This window comes from Globicephala melas, chromosome 3, assembly GCF_963455315.2.
Source record: "Globicephala melas chromosome 3, mGloMel1.2, whole genome shotgun sequence".
In the NCBI taxonomy this organism is placed as follows: domain Eukaryota; kingdom Metazoa; phylum Chordata; class Mammalia; order Artiodactyla; family Delphinidae; genus Globicephala; species Globicephala melas.
The window spans coordinates 158,860,152-158,874,065 of record NC_083316.1 but is presented as its reverse complement, the minus strand read 5'-3'; the positions used below and the strand labels follow the sequence as shown (position 1 = coordinate 158,874,065).

Here is a 13,914-nt window from a genome sequence, read left to right as displayed (position 1 = left end):
CTCTCCACTGGCACCCCAGGCTCCCCCATGTCTGTCTCGGAGGAGGTCTGGGAAGGCAGGGAGGAAGGAACGAGGGTCTTTTGGGTGTGCCCTGTTCCCGGAAGGGGACTGAGGTGGGAATGGGAGGGAGAGGCTACTGGGCTCTCCCATTGGTGGCTGGGCTGGTTTCTAATCGGTAGGTCTTTTGTGAGCTGTACTGTGCATAAGTGAATGTCTGTCCATTCCAGTTGGCCTGGACAGCAATGCCCCATTTCTCAGATTCACAGAACATCTGTGGACTGACCAAGACCATGGTATCTGTCCTGCTTCCAGTCGGCCAGAGACTTGGATGCCTGTCCAGGCCTGTCTGCTGAACTCCTACTTCTCCTACAAAACCCTACCCATATGGCCTCTTTGGCAGGAAGACATCTTGAGCCTCCCTGGTTGTTAGGACTCTGCTGTCCGGGTCCAGCCCTCTGTCATTGCTCTGTCACACTGGGCTCTCTTGAGGACATGGGTTTCTTGAGGATCAGTGCTGGGACTGAGGCCTCTCTGTGACCCAGTGGCTGGCACTGCCTTCCCTGCCCACAGTCTTCCTGACTGTCCCTTTTCCCTGTGACTCCCCTGGGAGGCCAAGACTCAAAGTAGCTGCTGGGCCACCATCACAGGGCCCCACACAGAGCCTGGTGCTACCTGTGTCCCAACCACTCTACCCAGGGCCTGGCATGCAGTGGACATCAGGGGACCCTCCTGGCCAAGGAGGTGATGCTAGATGTCAGCCCCTCTGCTTCCCACTTGAAGGCTCTTAGAGGAGAGGGAGCGCCCCCAGACAGACTAGGGTTCACAGCTCACCCAGAGACCCTGGACAAGTCCCTTTCTCATAACCTTAATTTTTTTCTTCTGGAAAAACAATTTTTTGGTGACAACGAGTGAAATCAGGAGTTTCAAGCAGCTGTACACAGTCGGTATTTAATAAGTGTTTATTCCACTGGGATGAAGAGCAGGACCTCTTCCAGGGGATGGGCTGAGATCTGGGATCTCTCTGGGGGTCCTGGAGGAGGTCCTGAGAAGCCTTCCTGGAGGAGGGACCATCAGATCTCAGCCTCAAGGGCGAAGGCATCTGAAATCAGGGACGGCTACCCCAGGCGGGGCAATAGCAAGAGCTAAGGCCAGCAGGTAGGAAGAGAAGCAAGGGCAGGGTGGCACCCCGACTCCAATGTTTCCCTCTGCCTGTTTGCCAGGACACTCAGAAGTACACAGAGCCCTCGCTGTCTCCCTGGTCATCGAATTTCTGGATCTGAGTCTTGAGGTGCCTTAGTTTGCCCTTCAGGTAGTGGCAGCGAGCCTGCTTGTCCAGGAAGCTGGGGTCCTGAGCAGGGCAAGATCCAGGTAAGTCCTTGTGGCAGTCTGGCCTATGGCTCTCAAGCTGCTTGACCTTTTGCATTTTCCTCTCTGAGCCTCAGTTTTCTTTCCTTGAAACTGGGCAGGCACAAGTGTCCCAGCCTCCTGGGAGTGTGTGTGTGTGTGTGTGTGTGTGTGTGTGTGTGTATGTGTAGGGGGGTGCAAAGGACAGGCTGTAGGATTCAAGAGGCATGACTCACCAACTGCTTCTTCTCAAATTCCCTCCAGACACGGGCAGCAACATGGGCCTCCTTCTGCCAAAGGAGAAGGAAGGGGGTGCTCAGGGAACACAGGACCCAAGGAGGGATGGGGAAACTGAGGCTCAGACAAAGTGGACCTTGTCAAGGGCTGATCTTGGCCTATGTGCTGTGGTACCTGCCCAGCCTGGAGGAGGAAGAGGCCCAGAGATCTGAGCCCAGTGGGTTTCCGGAGGCCTGGGCTACCTGGAAGGGTTGTAGGATGGGGGTTTCCACCTGGGTGCTAACCTGGCTTCGGGGTGGGGGCAGTGAGTTCAGCAGGGCCTCCAGCTGCTGGAGCTTTGCCTGTGCAGAGCCCACCTCCTGCTGAAGCTCCAAGAACTCTGGGTACTGGTCCTGGAACACTGCAGCATAGCGGCTCCGATCCTTCTCGTTGCTCACTGGTGGATACTTACTACCAGGTTGACAGGGGGTCAGAGTATGAGTGTAAAGAATTCCTCTCTTTTCCCCAATCAGTGTAATTTTTCTTTGTCCATGTTGGGTTCCTAGCCCCAAATGCCCTTTTTCTCTGTTTACTATTTGGTAAACTCTTATTCACTTGTCAAAGCCCCAGCCTCAGTGCTCCTTCCATGTTCCCAGAAGTCAGGAACCACAGGGGGGCACTCACAGCTCATAGTCAGGCACGGGGTGGGGCCTAGGCCCATGTACCCCGGGGACGGCTCTAACAGACTTCTTGGAGCCCAGGAGGGTCCGGGAGGGCAGCTCATCCTCAAATATAATCTTCTTGGGCCTTGTCCCGTGTGCTCCGGGCTGAGGCTGGCACAGAGGGCGGGGCGCGCTGGGTTCGAGGCCTCCAGGCACCAGTCGCTGCAGATGCCGCAGGAATCACGGTTTGGAGTTAACGAGGGTCAGCCGGGATCCATTATACAGGGGGGAATGTATCCTTTGCCTAGGCTCAGCCTGGGGACATTCCTCCCATTCAGACTCACCGGGGGACCAGGGCCAGGAGGGCGGGTTTGCAAGTTCCCCCGGGAGCCGCGGGTCTGCGGGGCCTCCCGGGTGGGCATTGGCTTCGGGTTGGTGCCGCTCGGGCGTCCCCGCACCGGTGGGCGGGCCCTGCGGGAGGAGTCGTGGCCCGCGCGTGGCGGGGGTGGTCGGCGGGCGGACTGTGGACACAGGAGGAGGATGCGATTGGAGGAGGGTAAGGTGGGAGGACTCACGGGGAAGCTGCTCACGGAACGGCCAATTCTCCATCAGCGGCGCGTTCTCCAGCTCCGCCCTCATTTGCATAGACGCACGCCATTGGCCTTCAGAGATCCCCAGACCCTGCCGCCCAGTGCGTAACCCGAAAGAGCGCTATGAACCGTTACGTCACCACGCAGCCCAGGATTGGCTCGCGTTAACCCCTGCGCGGTCGCAACCTCTGCCGCAGGGGTATGTGGAGCCCGTGGACACCGCCCCCGAGAAGACCCCCGGGATCTCCGGCCCGGCAGCGGGCCGCAAGAACCACTCCCTCCCGGGGTCACCTGTCCCAGCGTATGGGGCTCCGAGTCTGGGTCCGCTCCCGAAGAGAGGCGCTCCGAGTCCGTGTAGTGCATTAACTACAGGCTGGACTCAACTGGCTGGGTCGCTCCGCAGGTCGGGGGCGGGGCTGGCGGCAAGGGGGCGGGGTTTGGCGAACCTGAAAGTGGAACCGCACCCTTGCCCAGAGTCCAACAGAGACCTCTACCTGTTGTGTGTTTGGGGCTGGTGACCCACCCTTTCCGACCCTCAGTTTATGTCTGAAAAACTGGTGGTTTTGGAGAACTTGTATTTATCTATTTACTCAGCGGTTATATGTATTTTTTCCAGCGGTTATATTTTAAAAATATTTCTTTAAATAATTATTGGAGGCATGTTTAGAAAATTCAGATAGAAAAGAGGCGCAGGGCAAAGTGAATTTCTCACCCACCCTTGTCTCCAGAGGCAGCAGTTAATTGTGTCTCCTTACAGAGAGATTCTAATTCAATGACACATTTTCCTCACTACAGACAATACTGTAGAAAAAAGATTCAAGTGCACATTTCTTTGGCCGATTGTGGAGGATTATGTGGAACTCCTAGAAGTGGAATTGCCCAGAATTGCCCGGGCAAAAGGGACCTGTGTATTTTAATTTGGAAAAATACTGTCAAGTTTTTCCTCAGTGAGGTTGTGCCATTGATGCTCTAATCAGCTGGTTTTCCCACAACCTTTGCAACCTCAATGGTATCAGTTTCCTGTAAGTGTATTTTCAAAGTTTTAAATCTTGCCTAATCTAATATGGTGTGTGAAAAAATTCAGAAACCATTTGTATTTCTTTTCCTATTTCCTGCAAGTCTTTTTTTTTCTTTCTTTTTGATTTTTAGGAGCTTTCTGTATATCAAGGATGTTAATTTAACCAGATAGTGTATCTTTTACTATTATAAATGGGATCTTCCAATATATTTTGCAGCTATTTTTTTTGCATATAGTAAACTAATTTAAATATTCATTAAGTCCCTTGCTGGTTTACTAAATTCTTTTATTGAAATAGCTTTTTGTTAGTTTGCTTGGATAGTTTATATAGACAGTTGCATTATCTACCAATAATTTTACCTCTTTTCTCATTTTAAAATTTCATTTCTTTTTCTTGTCTAGTTTCATTGACTAGCATCTCCAGACAATATTAAATCAAGTGAGGGGGTGGGTGGACCGTGGGCATCCCCCCATCCCCACCTCACTTTCTTCACTTTGATGGCAAAACTTCGAGTATTTGCCCGTTAAACTCAACACTGCCTTTGGCTTGAGGTTTTTCAGTTCAATGAGGAAAACATCCATCTATTCCTTATTTTTAATTAAGAGACTTTGAGTAATGGATGCTGTGAACAGTACAAAGTACCATTTCACCCTTTGATTTTTGTTTCCTGGTGCATTAATGTGGCCACTAATGCTTCCTAATAATGAACCATCCCTGAGTCACAAGCACGAGCCTCCTTCTTATGATCTAGTTTTTAAAAGTTGCCACTAGAGCTTTCAGAAAAGCTTTAAAAACTGCCACTAGAGTTTTTAAAAGCTCTTCCTGGTGGTTTTGGGGGTGGGGTCCACATGGGCAACTCCATGCATGTCATGCTCCCATGGTTTGGGACAGACACCTCCTGTCCACTCTTCCTTCCCAAGCTCCCTCAGTCACCCCCCTGACAGACTTTGCCAATGACATCTGGAGTGGGGGTAAGCAGAGCCCAGGACCCACAATTCCCCTGGACTCGTGCTCAATAATCCCTTCCAGGGTCCCAACTCCAATGCCCACCCAGTTCTTGTCTGAAGTGATCAGACTATGACCTGGGCAGGGCAGGGTCTCCACTGATTCTCATGTGTTTGCTGAATGACTATGTGAAGCATCTGCAATGTCCTAAGATCTTAGGCTGTGGCAGTGGGTGGGCTAAGCCTTGTCTCTGAATTATCACCTTCAATCCCAAGGAAGGCCCAGCACTGACACCCCTCCTCCAAGCTGGCCTCCACGCATGGCCCCACTCCTCCCCCACCCTCCAGACCTTACTCTGACCCCACAGGTATGTGTTTGACTCTGGCTCTATCAGATTGGGAGCTCGTGGGGCCTCTAGGGGCCCTGCCTTGTCCAGTGTGAGGTAGGTACCAGGGGGGAACGGGAGGTAGGTTTGCTGAGGCACTGTCCTCCTCCCCCGCCCCCCCCAGCCTGACATCCTTCCTCCCCTGTTCATGTGCTCTCTGTGGCTCTCAGGGGCACCAAGGGCCTTCCCATCAAGTTGCCCACCCCAAAGGTTCCCCTGGACAGGGGTGGAGGGCAGAGAGAGGACAGGTGAGGCGGGCCAGGCCAGGTCTTTATTTGAGTTTGGGCATGATACGGATGAAGAGGATCATGCCGATGAAGATGAAGCAGACGATGATAAGCATGGCCCAGAGCAGCCAGTTGACTGACTTCTGTGTGTGCTGCTCCAGCCGCTCAGATTCTGTCTTCAGCTTCTCCAGGTTCTGGTCGGCCATCTTGAGTGAGTGCGACAGGGTCTGAGGGTGAGGTGGGGAGAATGTCAACAGGACTGGGTCCAAGTGTGGCCTCTTCCTACTGCACTGGAGCAAATCTACACCTCTTGGCCCTTGCCAGTGCTGTTTCCTCTGCTGGGAATGCCATTTTTGCCTTCTGCCAAACTCCTATTCATCCATTGAAGCCCCAGCCATAGAGACCTTCTGCTGGGAAGCCTTCTCTGACGCCCCAGGGCAGAAGCTTTAGAGTTCCCAGAGTCCTCATACCTGGTTGTCCTTCTTGATGACACTTTGGGCAGCCAGTGTGTGGGTCTTGAGGCTCCGTGCCAGGCCTAGCATCTCCTCCGCCAGCTTCTCCTGGAGGTTCTGGTGTCGCTGCAGGACGAGGTCTAGCTCGGCTGCTGACTGCTTCTCATCCCCTGGCCTGGGCCCTGCGACCCCACTGACCCCACAGATGGATAGACAGGTGGGTAGGAGGGGTGGTGGGGGGAGGAGGGAAGAAACGAACATGTTCTCAAGGAACCCAGAGGTTGTGGTTCCAGCCACTGCCCTGCTTGGGGCTGTTTCCCCTTTTTTGCCTTGGTTTCTGGGAAGAGCATCCTCAGAAGTGGCCTTTGATTGGTGGTTTATTTTTTTAATTTTAATTTAATTTTAATTTAAATTTTTGGCCACGCTGCACATCTTGTGGGATCTTAGTTCCCTGACCAGGGATTGAACCCGGGCCCTTGGCAGTGAGAGCATGGAGTCCTAACCGCTGGACTGCTGGGGAATTCCCTGATTGGTGGTTTAGATGCTTCGTGGTGACGCTTTAGTGGCCCAAGGTCTGTCCAACTCCCCTGCCCCCAATGCTGCCCAAGGGCTGAAGATACTCACATTCTCTTCCTCACATCCAGTTCAGGCTCTGGAAGCAAAACAGGCCAAGCAGGAAGAAGGAGAGAATTGGTTTGTTGTTTTCCAGCTTCCTGACCACTGCCTGGGATGTGTCTGCTACTCATAATGCCGTTTCTCATCTTGTCTGCTCCCCAGTGGGCGGGCTCCTGATCAGGCTTCAGAGTATTCCCTTCTAGGAAGTTTTCCTCATTTGGGCTCCCCCAGGTCCCAAGTCCTTCCCTCTAGCCAGCCTTGGCCCCTTGGGCTGGGAGTGTCCAACTTTGTTTCCTCTGGGGGCCGCTCCTCTGTCCTAGCACCGCTTCCAAGCATAACCCGGTAATGCCCCTGGACACACTCTCCCTGGGCTGTGGAAGACCCTGTGGGAGCCAGGTTAGGCGTGAGGTGTGGGGCAGCAAGGACACATGTCTGTCCCAGGCCTTGAGTCCTGTTCTGCTCAGGATGACTCACCTTCACTAGAGTCCTGTGGGAAAAAAGGAGAGGCACGAAGTCACCCACCTTGCCATGCCCCCAGACCTGTTCTGTTCTCTCTGCTCCCAGAAACTCCCCACCCTCAGTCAGGACCCTGGACAAGTCCTGTGCCCTCTGAGCCTCAGTTTTCTCATCTTTTTTTTTTGGCGGTACGCGGGCCTCTCACTGTTGTGGCCTCTCCTGTTGAGGAGCACAGGCTCTGGATGTGCAGGCTCAGCGGCCATGGCTCACGGGCCCAGCCGCTCCGTGGCATGTGGGATCTTCCCGGACCGGGGCACGAACCCGTGTCCCCTGCATCGGCAGGCGGACTCTCAACCACTGCGCCACCAGGGAAGCCCAGTTTTCTCATCTTTAAACTGAAAACAATAGCTCATATTTTGCAGGGTTTAGCTGATCCACATAAAGTGCTCATAGAGGCATTTGTCATCCTATTTTACAGATGAAAAAACTCATCTGTGTGTGGTGAGGCAGGGGCCAAACCTTACTCTGGCCAACTCTGGGGCTTAAGCAGAGATGTGCCATTTTTGCCTTGAACCAAAACTCTTATTCATCTAGCAAAGCCCTGGCTGCAGTGCCTCTCTGTTGGGAAGCTTTCTCTGATGGTCCAGGGCAGAGTCTGTTGGGCCCCCTAGGATCCCTGCGCCTGACAGTATTTGTTGTTCTGGCCACCCCCAGGCACTGAACTCCTGTCCCCAACCAAAGCTTCCCAGGGACCAGGGAGGGAGCCCTACCGTTCCTAGCAGCTCACTCCGCATCTCACTGGTGTACCGTGCCCGTGACTGTAGGTGTACTGTCTTCGTGGCAGGTACCCGTTCCCTGGCTGTAGTTGGTACTCGGCCAGGGGCCAGGAACTGGTTGGCTAGTGCCTTCTCTGAGGAGGAGGTCTGCAGAAGAGGGCAGAGGGGTCACCAGAGGGGCAGGTCCCAGATGAGCATGATGAAGGCTGAGGAGACAGAGGTGCCCCTTACTCACTAGCTTCTCTGCCTGCAGCATCCCCTTCAGAAAATCTACCTTGCGAGAATATTCATTGATCACCTCGGAGGCCGGTTTGCTGGAAGGGGAAAAGAGGAAACAGAAAACCTGCCCACTGTCCCCAGTTCAGGGAAGGGTCTTAGCAGGGAGGGACTGGAGACCAGGGATTCCGGACTCTACTCCCTGCCCCGGATTTGAACACCTGTGGCCGCCTGCACTCACCTCGCCTGTGCCTTCAGGGCCTGCAGCATGTCCTCGAGGGCTCCCACATACTGGGGACGAAAAGTGGGGTGTCAGCCCAGTGCCCCCCACCACCGTCGGGCTCAAAGGGATTAAAGCCACCAAGGGGCGGGGCCAGGTCGGGGGCGGGGCTGGAACGGGAGGAGCCAAGTATCAAGGAGGCGGGACCAGCTGGGCCCCAGGGAGGAGGCGGGGGAGCAGCGCAAACGGACTTGGCGGAGCCAACCGGAAGCGGCGTGGCCTCATTGGCTGGCGGGGTGGGGGAGTCGGGCCCGGTGGCCTCCGGCTGCGGGGACCACCCTCCGGGATTCGGGCTGTACGCGGACACACCGGCTTCCCTCACCTTTTCTAGACGCCACTCGTCCGGGTCCCGCTTCTCCGCTGCCATCGCCTCACAGCGGCACAACAGCCGCACCAGGTTCAGCTCCAGCCTCGACGCTGCCATCACCACCCAGCGGTTACCCGCCTCTTCCGCCGGCGCCATCTTAAGAGATGGCGGAAGTGTCTTTCATTGGCCTCCTTCCGGGCGGAAGTTCCCGGTTTGCTCTCTCATTCTTATTTGGGGCTCTCTCGTTCTTGTTTGGGCGTTTGCTCTTTCAGTCTTGTCTTGTTTCAATTAGAGGCGCCATCCAGTCCGTATTTACTCAGGACTCAATCGCTTGCTTATCCTCGCGAGCATCTTAACCCTTCCGGAAGGGCTGAAAGGGTCGAGTCCTTCGTTTCAGGCCCACGTGCAACGCGTGACATGCTCATTACTTACCCCCTGCTCAAAATTCCTCCCCCGCTCCCTACTCCTTTCTGGGTTCTTCCCACACTGAGCTCTTCCGCATCCAGGTAGCCTGGGGGAGATTCTCCTGGGGGAGAGGCTCTGACCTGGGATTTAGGAATCCGAGACTTAACGGGCTATGATTTCCAAACTTTTGCAGCTGTGATATCCCGTCCCAGCCCTGACTCTGACTCCACCTCCCACCGTGGCCTTCTACGAATTTCTTAAGTTTTTCTGGACCTGTCTCCTCCCTTGGGAAACCGGCAGTGTGGCAGTGACATGGGCTAAACCTGGGAGTGAGAGGTCACCCCCAATGCCCAGACCCCCATGGACAGAACCCCCCCACTTTGTCCCCAGGAAGCCAAGGCCCCTCGTTCGAGTCCTCCCTCCTGGAGTGGACAGGGTGAGGATGGGGGCTTCACAGGGACTGAAGCCTGGCATGCAGCCCTTAACCATCTCCCCATCTTTCAGGTCACCTGTGTCCAGGTCACACCGGTGGGCCTGGTGCCCTGTAACGTACCATGGATGAGACCAAACTCAGGGTGTTGATAAAGGGGGGCTCTACAGGCAGACAGGGCAGGGTCTGAATCCCAGCCCCGCCCCACCCCAGCTGTGTGGCCTTGGACTAGCCCACCAACTCTTCCTTGCATGTGCCATTGAAACTCCGGTTTGTCATGGTCTCCATCTCCCCCGCCCCAAAGGACCCACCTGCCAGCCAGTTCCCACAACTGCCCAGCTGGTTGTAACCTGGGAGCTCTTCTGTGGTGGTTGGGGGTGGTGGTGGTGGTAGTGTTGCTTCTGGTTGTAGTGGGTCCACCAGGACTGACTCCCCACACCCCACCCACGGCGGATGGCCCCATCAGTTGACATTTAAGCCCCAGCTGGGGAGAGGCTAGGTGTGACAGGAGGCAGCTCCCAGGACAGCAGGCTCTCCTCACTGAATGTGGCTCTGCCAGGAGCTGCCTGCTTTCCCAGCTTTCTGGATCAATAAAAAGAACTTCCAGCAAAGCCCACATCCCTTGTGTGAAAAGTATGTGTGAAATTCCAGCAAACAAACAGCAAAGTCGGTTGGAGGAACAAGGCAGCTCCTTCCAGGCAAGGGGCCCAATCTCTGCCCTGTACCCCTCTTGGCTGAGGCCGCAGGGCTGACCCCCACCTGCCAACCCCTGCTTTTTCAGCCTGGAGCTGGCCTGAATAGGAACTGCATGCAGACACTTCTCAGGCACTTTTTTTTTTAATTTCACATGGCCTGTGGGTGCCTCTTGTTCCAGGTCTGGGGCCATGTGTCCAGGTGTCTGGAGAGTGGGCTGAGCCCAGGAGGGGAGACCCGCTCCGGAGATGCCAGATGTCCAGGCTGTCACTGTAGACTTGTAGGGACATACAACTCCAGGCCTTGCCCTCCCCACCCATGAGTGGTCCTGAGTTGCGGGCTCCTGTTCTGCCACATGGGGCGGGCAGTGCCAAGGGTGGCCTCCTCCAGCCTCCTGTGTCCAGGGCACAGTGGACCAAGGAGTGATGGCCACCTTCGAGTCTCCCTGGGATGTGAGGTCTGTGGTGCCTGGAGTGGAGGCTGCCTACCACCTCGTGTCCTGGCTCCAGCCAACAGTCTTGATCACTACGGAAGGCTCACTGTTCCCTCGAATGCCACCGGCCAGGTGGCCACTGCCGGGCCAGAATACGAGTCCAAGACAGACTTGGGGCAGTCAGGGGCCACAAGCGTCCAAACCTCTCGTGCAAGGTCCTAGCCCTCAGACTGTCCCCCGAGCTGTCCCTCAGTGTGGGTCTGAGCCTCCAAAGCTTCGCGGCTGTGTGGCCTTTACTCTGAAGACTCATGTCCAGGTTATAAGGGAGATGCAGGGCGTTAATATAAAAGTTTGTACATACACATATAAAAAAACAATTTGGTCTTCTGTTAAGGCTGTTACAGTTTAAAGTTATGTAAACCACGCCCAAAGAAACAGTGACCAGAAAAACGTACAAAAGGGGAGCTGGGAGATGCCAGGCTGCCCGCCATGATTCAGTTCTCTGGGCGGGCAACTCTGTGCGATGTAGGGGCTCAGCAAGGGCAGCCGGGCCTCAGCCGGCCTCTCCCTGCCTGCACTCACTTGGAGTTGGTGCCCACCTCACATCGCTCTTGGAGTTTTTCATTCCGGATCCTTCTCAGACCACTGAATGCTGGCTCTGGAGCTCTGGCACCCAGCTCTGGCACCGGGCCGTCCTTGGATTTGCGGACTCTGACAGCTGTGGGCCCTCAGCCATTGGCCTGGCCCGAGGCAGGGGGCAGGCAGTAGGTTGGGGGGTCCGAGTACCTCCGCTTGGTCCCAGGTGGCCGGTCGTCCTTGTCCAGGGGCTCCTGAGGGCCCTGAGTGGGCAGGTGAGTGCCGGGTGTGATATACACAGAGTGTACCTGGTCTGGGCGGCGAGCAGGTGGCTCTCGGCGCCTCACCGGGGTGGCAGCTTCCTGGGCACCTGGTGCCCGGCCAGGGAGATAGGAGGGCAGGCCGGGCGGGAGCTTGATGTTGGCCGTGGGCATGATGGGGGTCCGCCGGGGGGTCTTCACTCTAACCGTCATGAAGGACGACGGCCTTCGTCGAGGAGGGGCGGCCGCCTCGGGGAGGGGGCTCGGGGTGGGTGCGCTGGGGCAGGGGAGAGCAGGCGCGAGGGGCCCTTTTGAGAGACAGATGGCAGGGTTACTGCAGCTTCAGGGCCGGCAGACGGACCCTCGCCCGGGGGCCTGCTGGGTGTGGACATGGGAAGGAAAAAAGCAGACGCTACCTTAATACTGACCTTCCGAGGCCCCCCGCCCAGCCCGCTCTTCCAACAGGCTCTCGGTGCTAGCTGATGTCTCTGAGTCCAAGTTCTCTTCATCGGAGCCCCGAGGGTCCAGCTCTGGCAGCCGGTACGTGATGTCCTCCCTGGGGATGAGAGGGTCACAGTGTCCAAGGCTGTTCCATGGTGGAAGACTGCCCCCACGGAAAAGTGCCAGGCCAGTAGGGGACAGAGTAGGTCATCCTGGTCCTGGAGGGGACTCCCTGCTCCCAGCACCCAAAACCCAACCCCGAAAGCACACCTGGCCCAAAATGCCCCTGACTCAGTGAAGGTCATGTGAGGAAGGTGTCAGGCTGCTGAGGGAAGCCAGGCATCTGGCCTAGTACTCAGCTAGTGAGGGGCTCCTGCCTCAGGACCTTTGCAGACGTTGTTCCCGCTGCCTGGAGTGCCCTACCCTATTCCTAAGACTAGGATGCCCAGGGGGCCTGGATTACACCTGTTCTCCTGGCATAATTTTTAAACAGCATCTCCGTTCATACTTCCATCTTGACCGGACAACAAACTGGTGGATCGCCCTAGCTAAGGCCAACTTTAAGACAAAGTTCAGGCATCACCCGTCTGTTTCCCTTCTCTCCCTATGGGCCACTGTGATTCCCTGTGGTCAAGCCAGGGGTTTAACGAGCTTAGGCTGTGTTTTAGGACAGCAGCACCCCGTGAGGTGGGCACTGGACCGCGGGACTGAGCCTAGCCCATTAGCTTCCTAACAGCCAGATTCCCTATAGTGGTGGGGGGGGCAGTGGATGGGGGCTGGACAGGGCGGCCGAGTGTGGCAAGGGTTCGGAGAGACACTTGCTTCTCCTCCTTGATGGACTGGATCCGCTCAATTAGGATCTCTTTCTCACGATCCTCTTCACCGCCGGCCACTTCCTCCTCTGGCAGCACCCCCAGCTCCTCCAGGCCACCGCTGCTGCTCATCCGGGTCTTGGGGTTCTTGATCTGCAAAGAGAAGCGGCAGGTCTGGCCAGCCCCTCTGGGTGGGTGGGGTCAGTGCTTGTGGCTGGAGAGAGGGTGGTGCAAGCAGCTCTGGGGGAGGTTAGTTCTGACATGGGTGGCTAGGCTTAGAGAGGCTTCTCCGGGGATCATGCAGGGACCGAGCGGCCGGCACGTGGTTCATTAGTCATCTTCACAGGCAATCAACAGGCAATGGGTTTCCCCCAGCATGCACTTCCAGAAGGTTAGGACACGCTCGGTCTATCCTACGAGGACCCTAGGGGTTGAGAGGAACCCCAGCATGCACCGCACTGGGAGACATGCGAGGAGGACCCACCGTACGTGTACATACCAGGACCCCCTCATAAGGAGACGAAAACCCCAGTTTGAGAGGCCAGGGCTGGGGGAGAGATGAAGAGTGGGTGACCACACAGGGCCATGACCAGGGCACAGGCGCTAGTCATGAGCATAAGGCCACGTCTGACTGTCGGGACAAGGACAGGATCCTCCCACAGGAGCCCGGGGACGGGCCCCTTATCCCTCTACCCCCCACTGTGAGGCCACTTCTGCTGTGGCAACGTTCCCCTGTGGGCGGGGCCCAGGTCAGCCCGGGACATGGCTGGAGGATGACCAGGACCACCACCAAGTAGGTGACAGGACCCCCACTGCTGAGAGCAGCAGCTGGCCTTGAGGCTGAGCTAGGATGGTGGTCTTTTGGCCGAGGTGAGGAATCAGCCCCTAAACATGCTGCCACGAGGCCCCAGGTCAGGCTGCCGGTGGCCCAGGGTGTGCTGGGAGAGTGTGCTGGACGGATAAGTGAGACCCCGCCCAATGTCCAAACCCCGCCCACCGGTCCCCACTCCCACTTCGGGGGCCCCGCCCCCACCGATGTCCCACCCTGCGTTGCTCACAGCGTTTTGTCGCAGAAGAGAGAGCCTCCGGAAGGCGATGCTCTCAGCAGCCTCCAGCTGGGTGATCTCCTCCATCTTCACTTTGTACTTCCTCATCTGTTCTTTGATCAGCATCTCCACGCACCTGTGGAGAAGGCGACTCAGCTACCGCCTTGGGGGGTACGGTCAGCATGGGGGCCTGCATCTACGGAGATGCTGGCCCGAGACTGGGGCATGGTGGCTGAGACAGAGACCCAGAGACCAGGCAGGGCCACGGACATGGCTGTGGCTCCCATCGTGGCCCCAGTTCACTCACTGTGTGACCTCGTGTAGCTCA

At 56.4% G+C, this 13,914-nt stretch overlaps 3 protein-coding genes across 14 annotated transcripts in view; all 3 read right to left on the bottom strand.

The window, feature by feature from the left end:
- Window positions 1–948: 948 nt before the first annotated feature.
- OCEL1 (occludin/ELL domain containing 1) lies at window positions 949–3,226 on the bottom strand. Its single transcript, XM_030880216.3, has 6 exons — window positions 3,104–3,226; window positions 2,567–2,743; window positions 2,245–2,444; window positions 1,866–2,031; window positions 1,581–1,634; window positions 949–1,348 (listed from the first exon to the last, which is right to left on the bottom strand). The coding sequence occupies exons 1-6, from the start codon at window positions 3,173–3,175 to the stop codon at window positions 1,226–1,228; spliced, it is 792 nt and encodes a 263-aa protein (XP_030736076.2). The 5' UTR covers window positions 3,176–3,226; the 3' UTR covers window positions 949–1,225.
- A 2,187-nt stretch (window positions 3,227–5,413) lies between these two features.
- USE1 (unconventional SNARE in the ER 1) lies at window positions 5,414–8,780 on the bottom strand. The gene is made up of 8 exons (XM_030880214.2): window positions 8,506–8,780; window positions 8,145–8,194; window positions 7,923–8,001; window positions 7,682–7,834; window positions 6,930–6,942; window positions 6,465–6,492; window positions 5,859–6,033; window positions 5,414–5,615 (listed from the first exon to the last, which is right to left on the bottom strand). Exons 1-8 carry the CDS (start codon window positions 8,644–8,646, stop codon window positions 5,433–5,435), a joined length of 822 nt encoding a protein of 273 aa, XP_030736074.1. The 5' UTR covers window positions 8,647–8,780; the 3' UTR covers window positions 5,414–5,432.
- MYO9B (myosin IXB) overlaps window positions 8,674–13,914 on the bottom strand; it is a 91,076-nt gene continuing 85,835 nt past the window's right edge. For 8 of the 12 annotated variants that reach the window (XM_060296838.1, XM_060296840.1, XM_060296843.1 and 5 more), the window contains 5 exons: window positions 13,599–13,722; window positions 13,040–13,087; window positions 12,547–12,693; window positions 11,716–11,839; window positions 10,816–11,595 (listed from right to left, as the gene is read on the bottom strand). In XM_060296838.1, the coding sequence (XP_060152821.1) occupies window positions 11,180–11,595; window positions 11,716–11,839; window positions 12,547–12,693; window positions 13,040–13,087; window positions 13,599–13,722 (859 nt within the window). In that variant the 3' untranslated portion in view covers window positions 10,816–11,179. Of the gene's footprint in view, window positions 8,861–10,815; window positions 11,596–11,703; window positions 11,840–12,546; window positions 12,694–13,039; window positions 13,088–13,598; window positions 13,723–13,914 lie in introns of those variants that run through there. The other 4 variants (XM_060296847.1, XM_060296845.1, XM_060296849.2 and 1 more) reach the window with 4 other exon arrangements.

Excerpts from the sequence above, each read along its gene's own strand:
- USE1 (XM_030880214.2), bottom strand. The coding sequence starts at position 8,646 with ATGGCGCCGGCGGAAGAGGCGGGTAACCGCTGGGTGGTGATGGCAGCG. Across the intron at positions 8,002-8,144 it reads GCCCTGAAGGCACAGGCGAG|CAAACCGGCCTCCGAGGTGA; the intron begins GTGAGTGCAGGC and ends TTCCCCTTCCAG. Across the intron at positions 6,034-6,464 it reads CTGGATGTGAGGAAGAGAAT|TGGGGTCGCAGGGCCCAGGC; the intron begins GTGAGTATCTTC and ends CTGTGGGGTCAG.
- OCEL1 (XM_030880216.3), bottom strand. The coding sequence starts at position 3,175 with ATGCACTACACGGACTCGGAGCGCCTCTCTTCGGGAGCGGACCCAGAC. Across the intron at positions 2,744-3,103 it reads AGCCCCATACGCTGGGACAG|TCCGCCCGCCGACCACCCCC; the intron begins GTGACCCCGGGA and ends CTGTGTCCACAG. Across the intron at positions 2,445-2,566 it reads CTCCTGGCCCTGGTCCCCCG|CGACTGGTGCCTGGAGGCCT; the intron begins GTGAGTCTGAAT and ends CGGCATCTGCAG.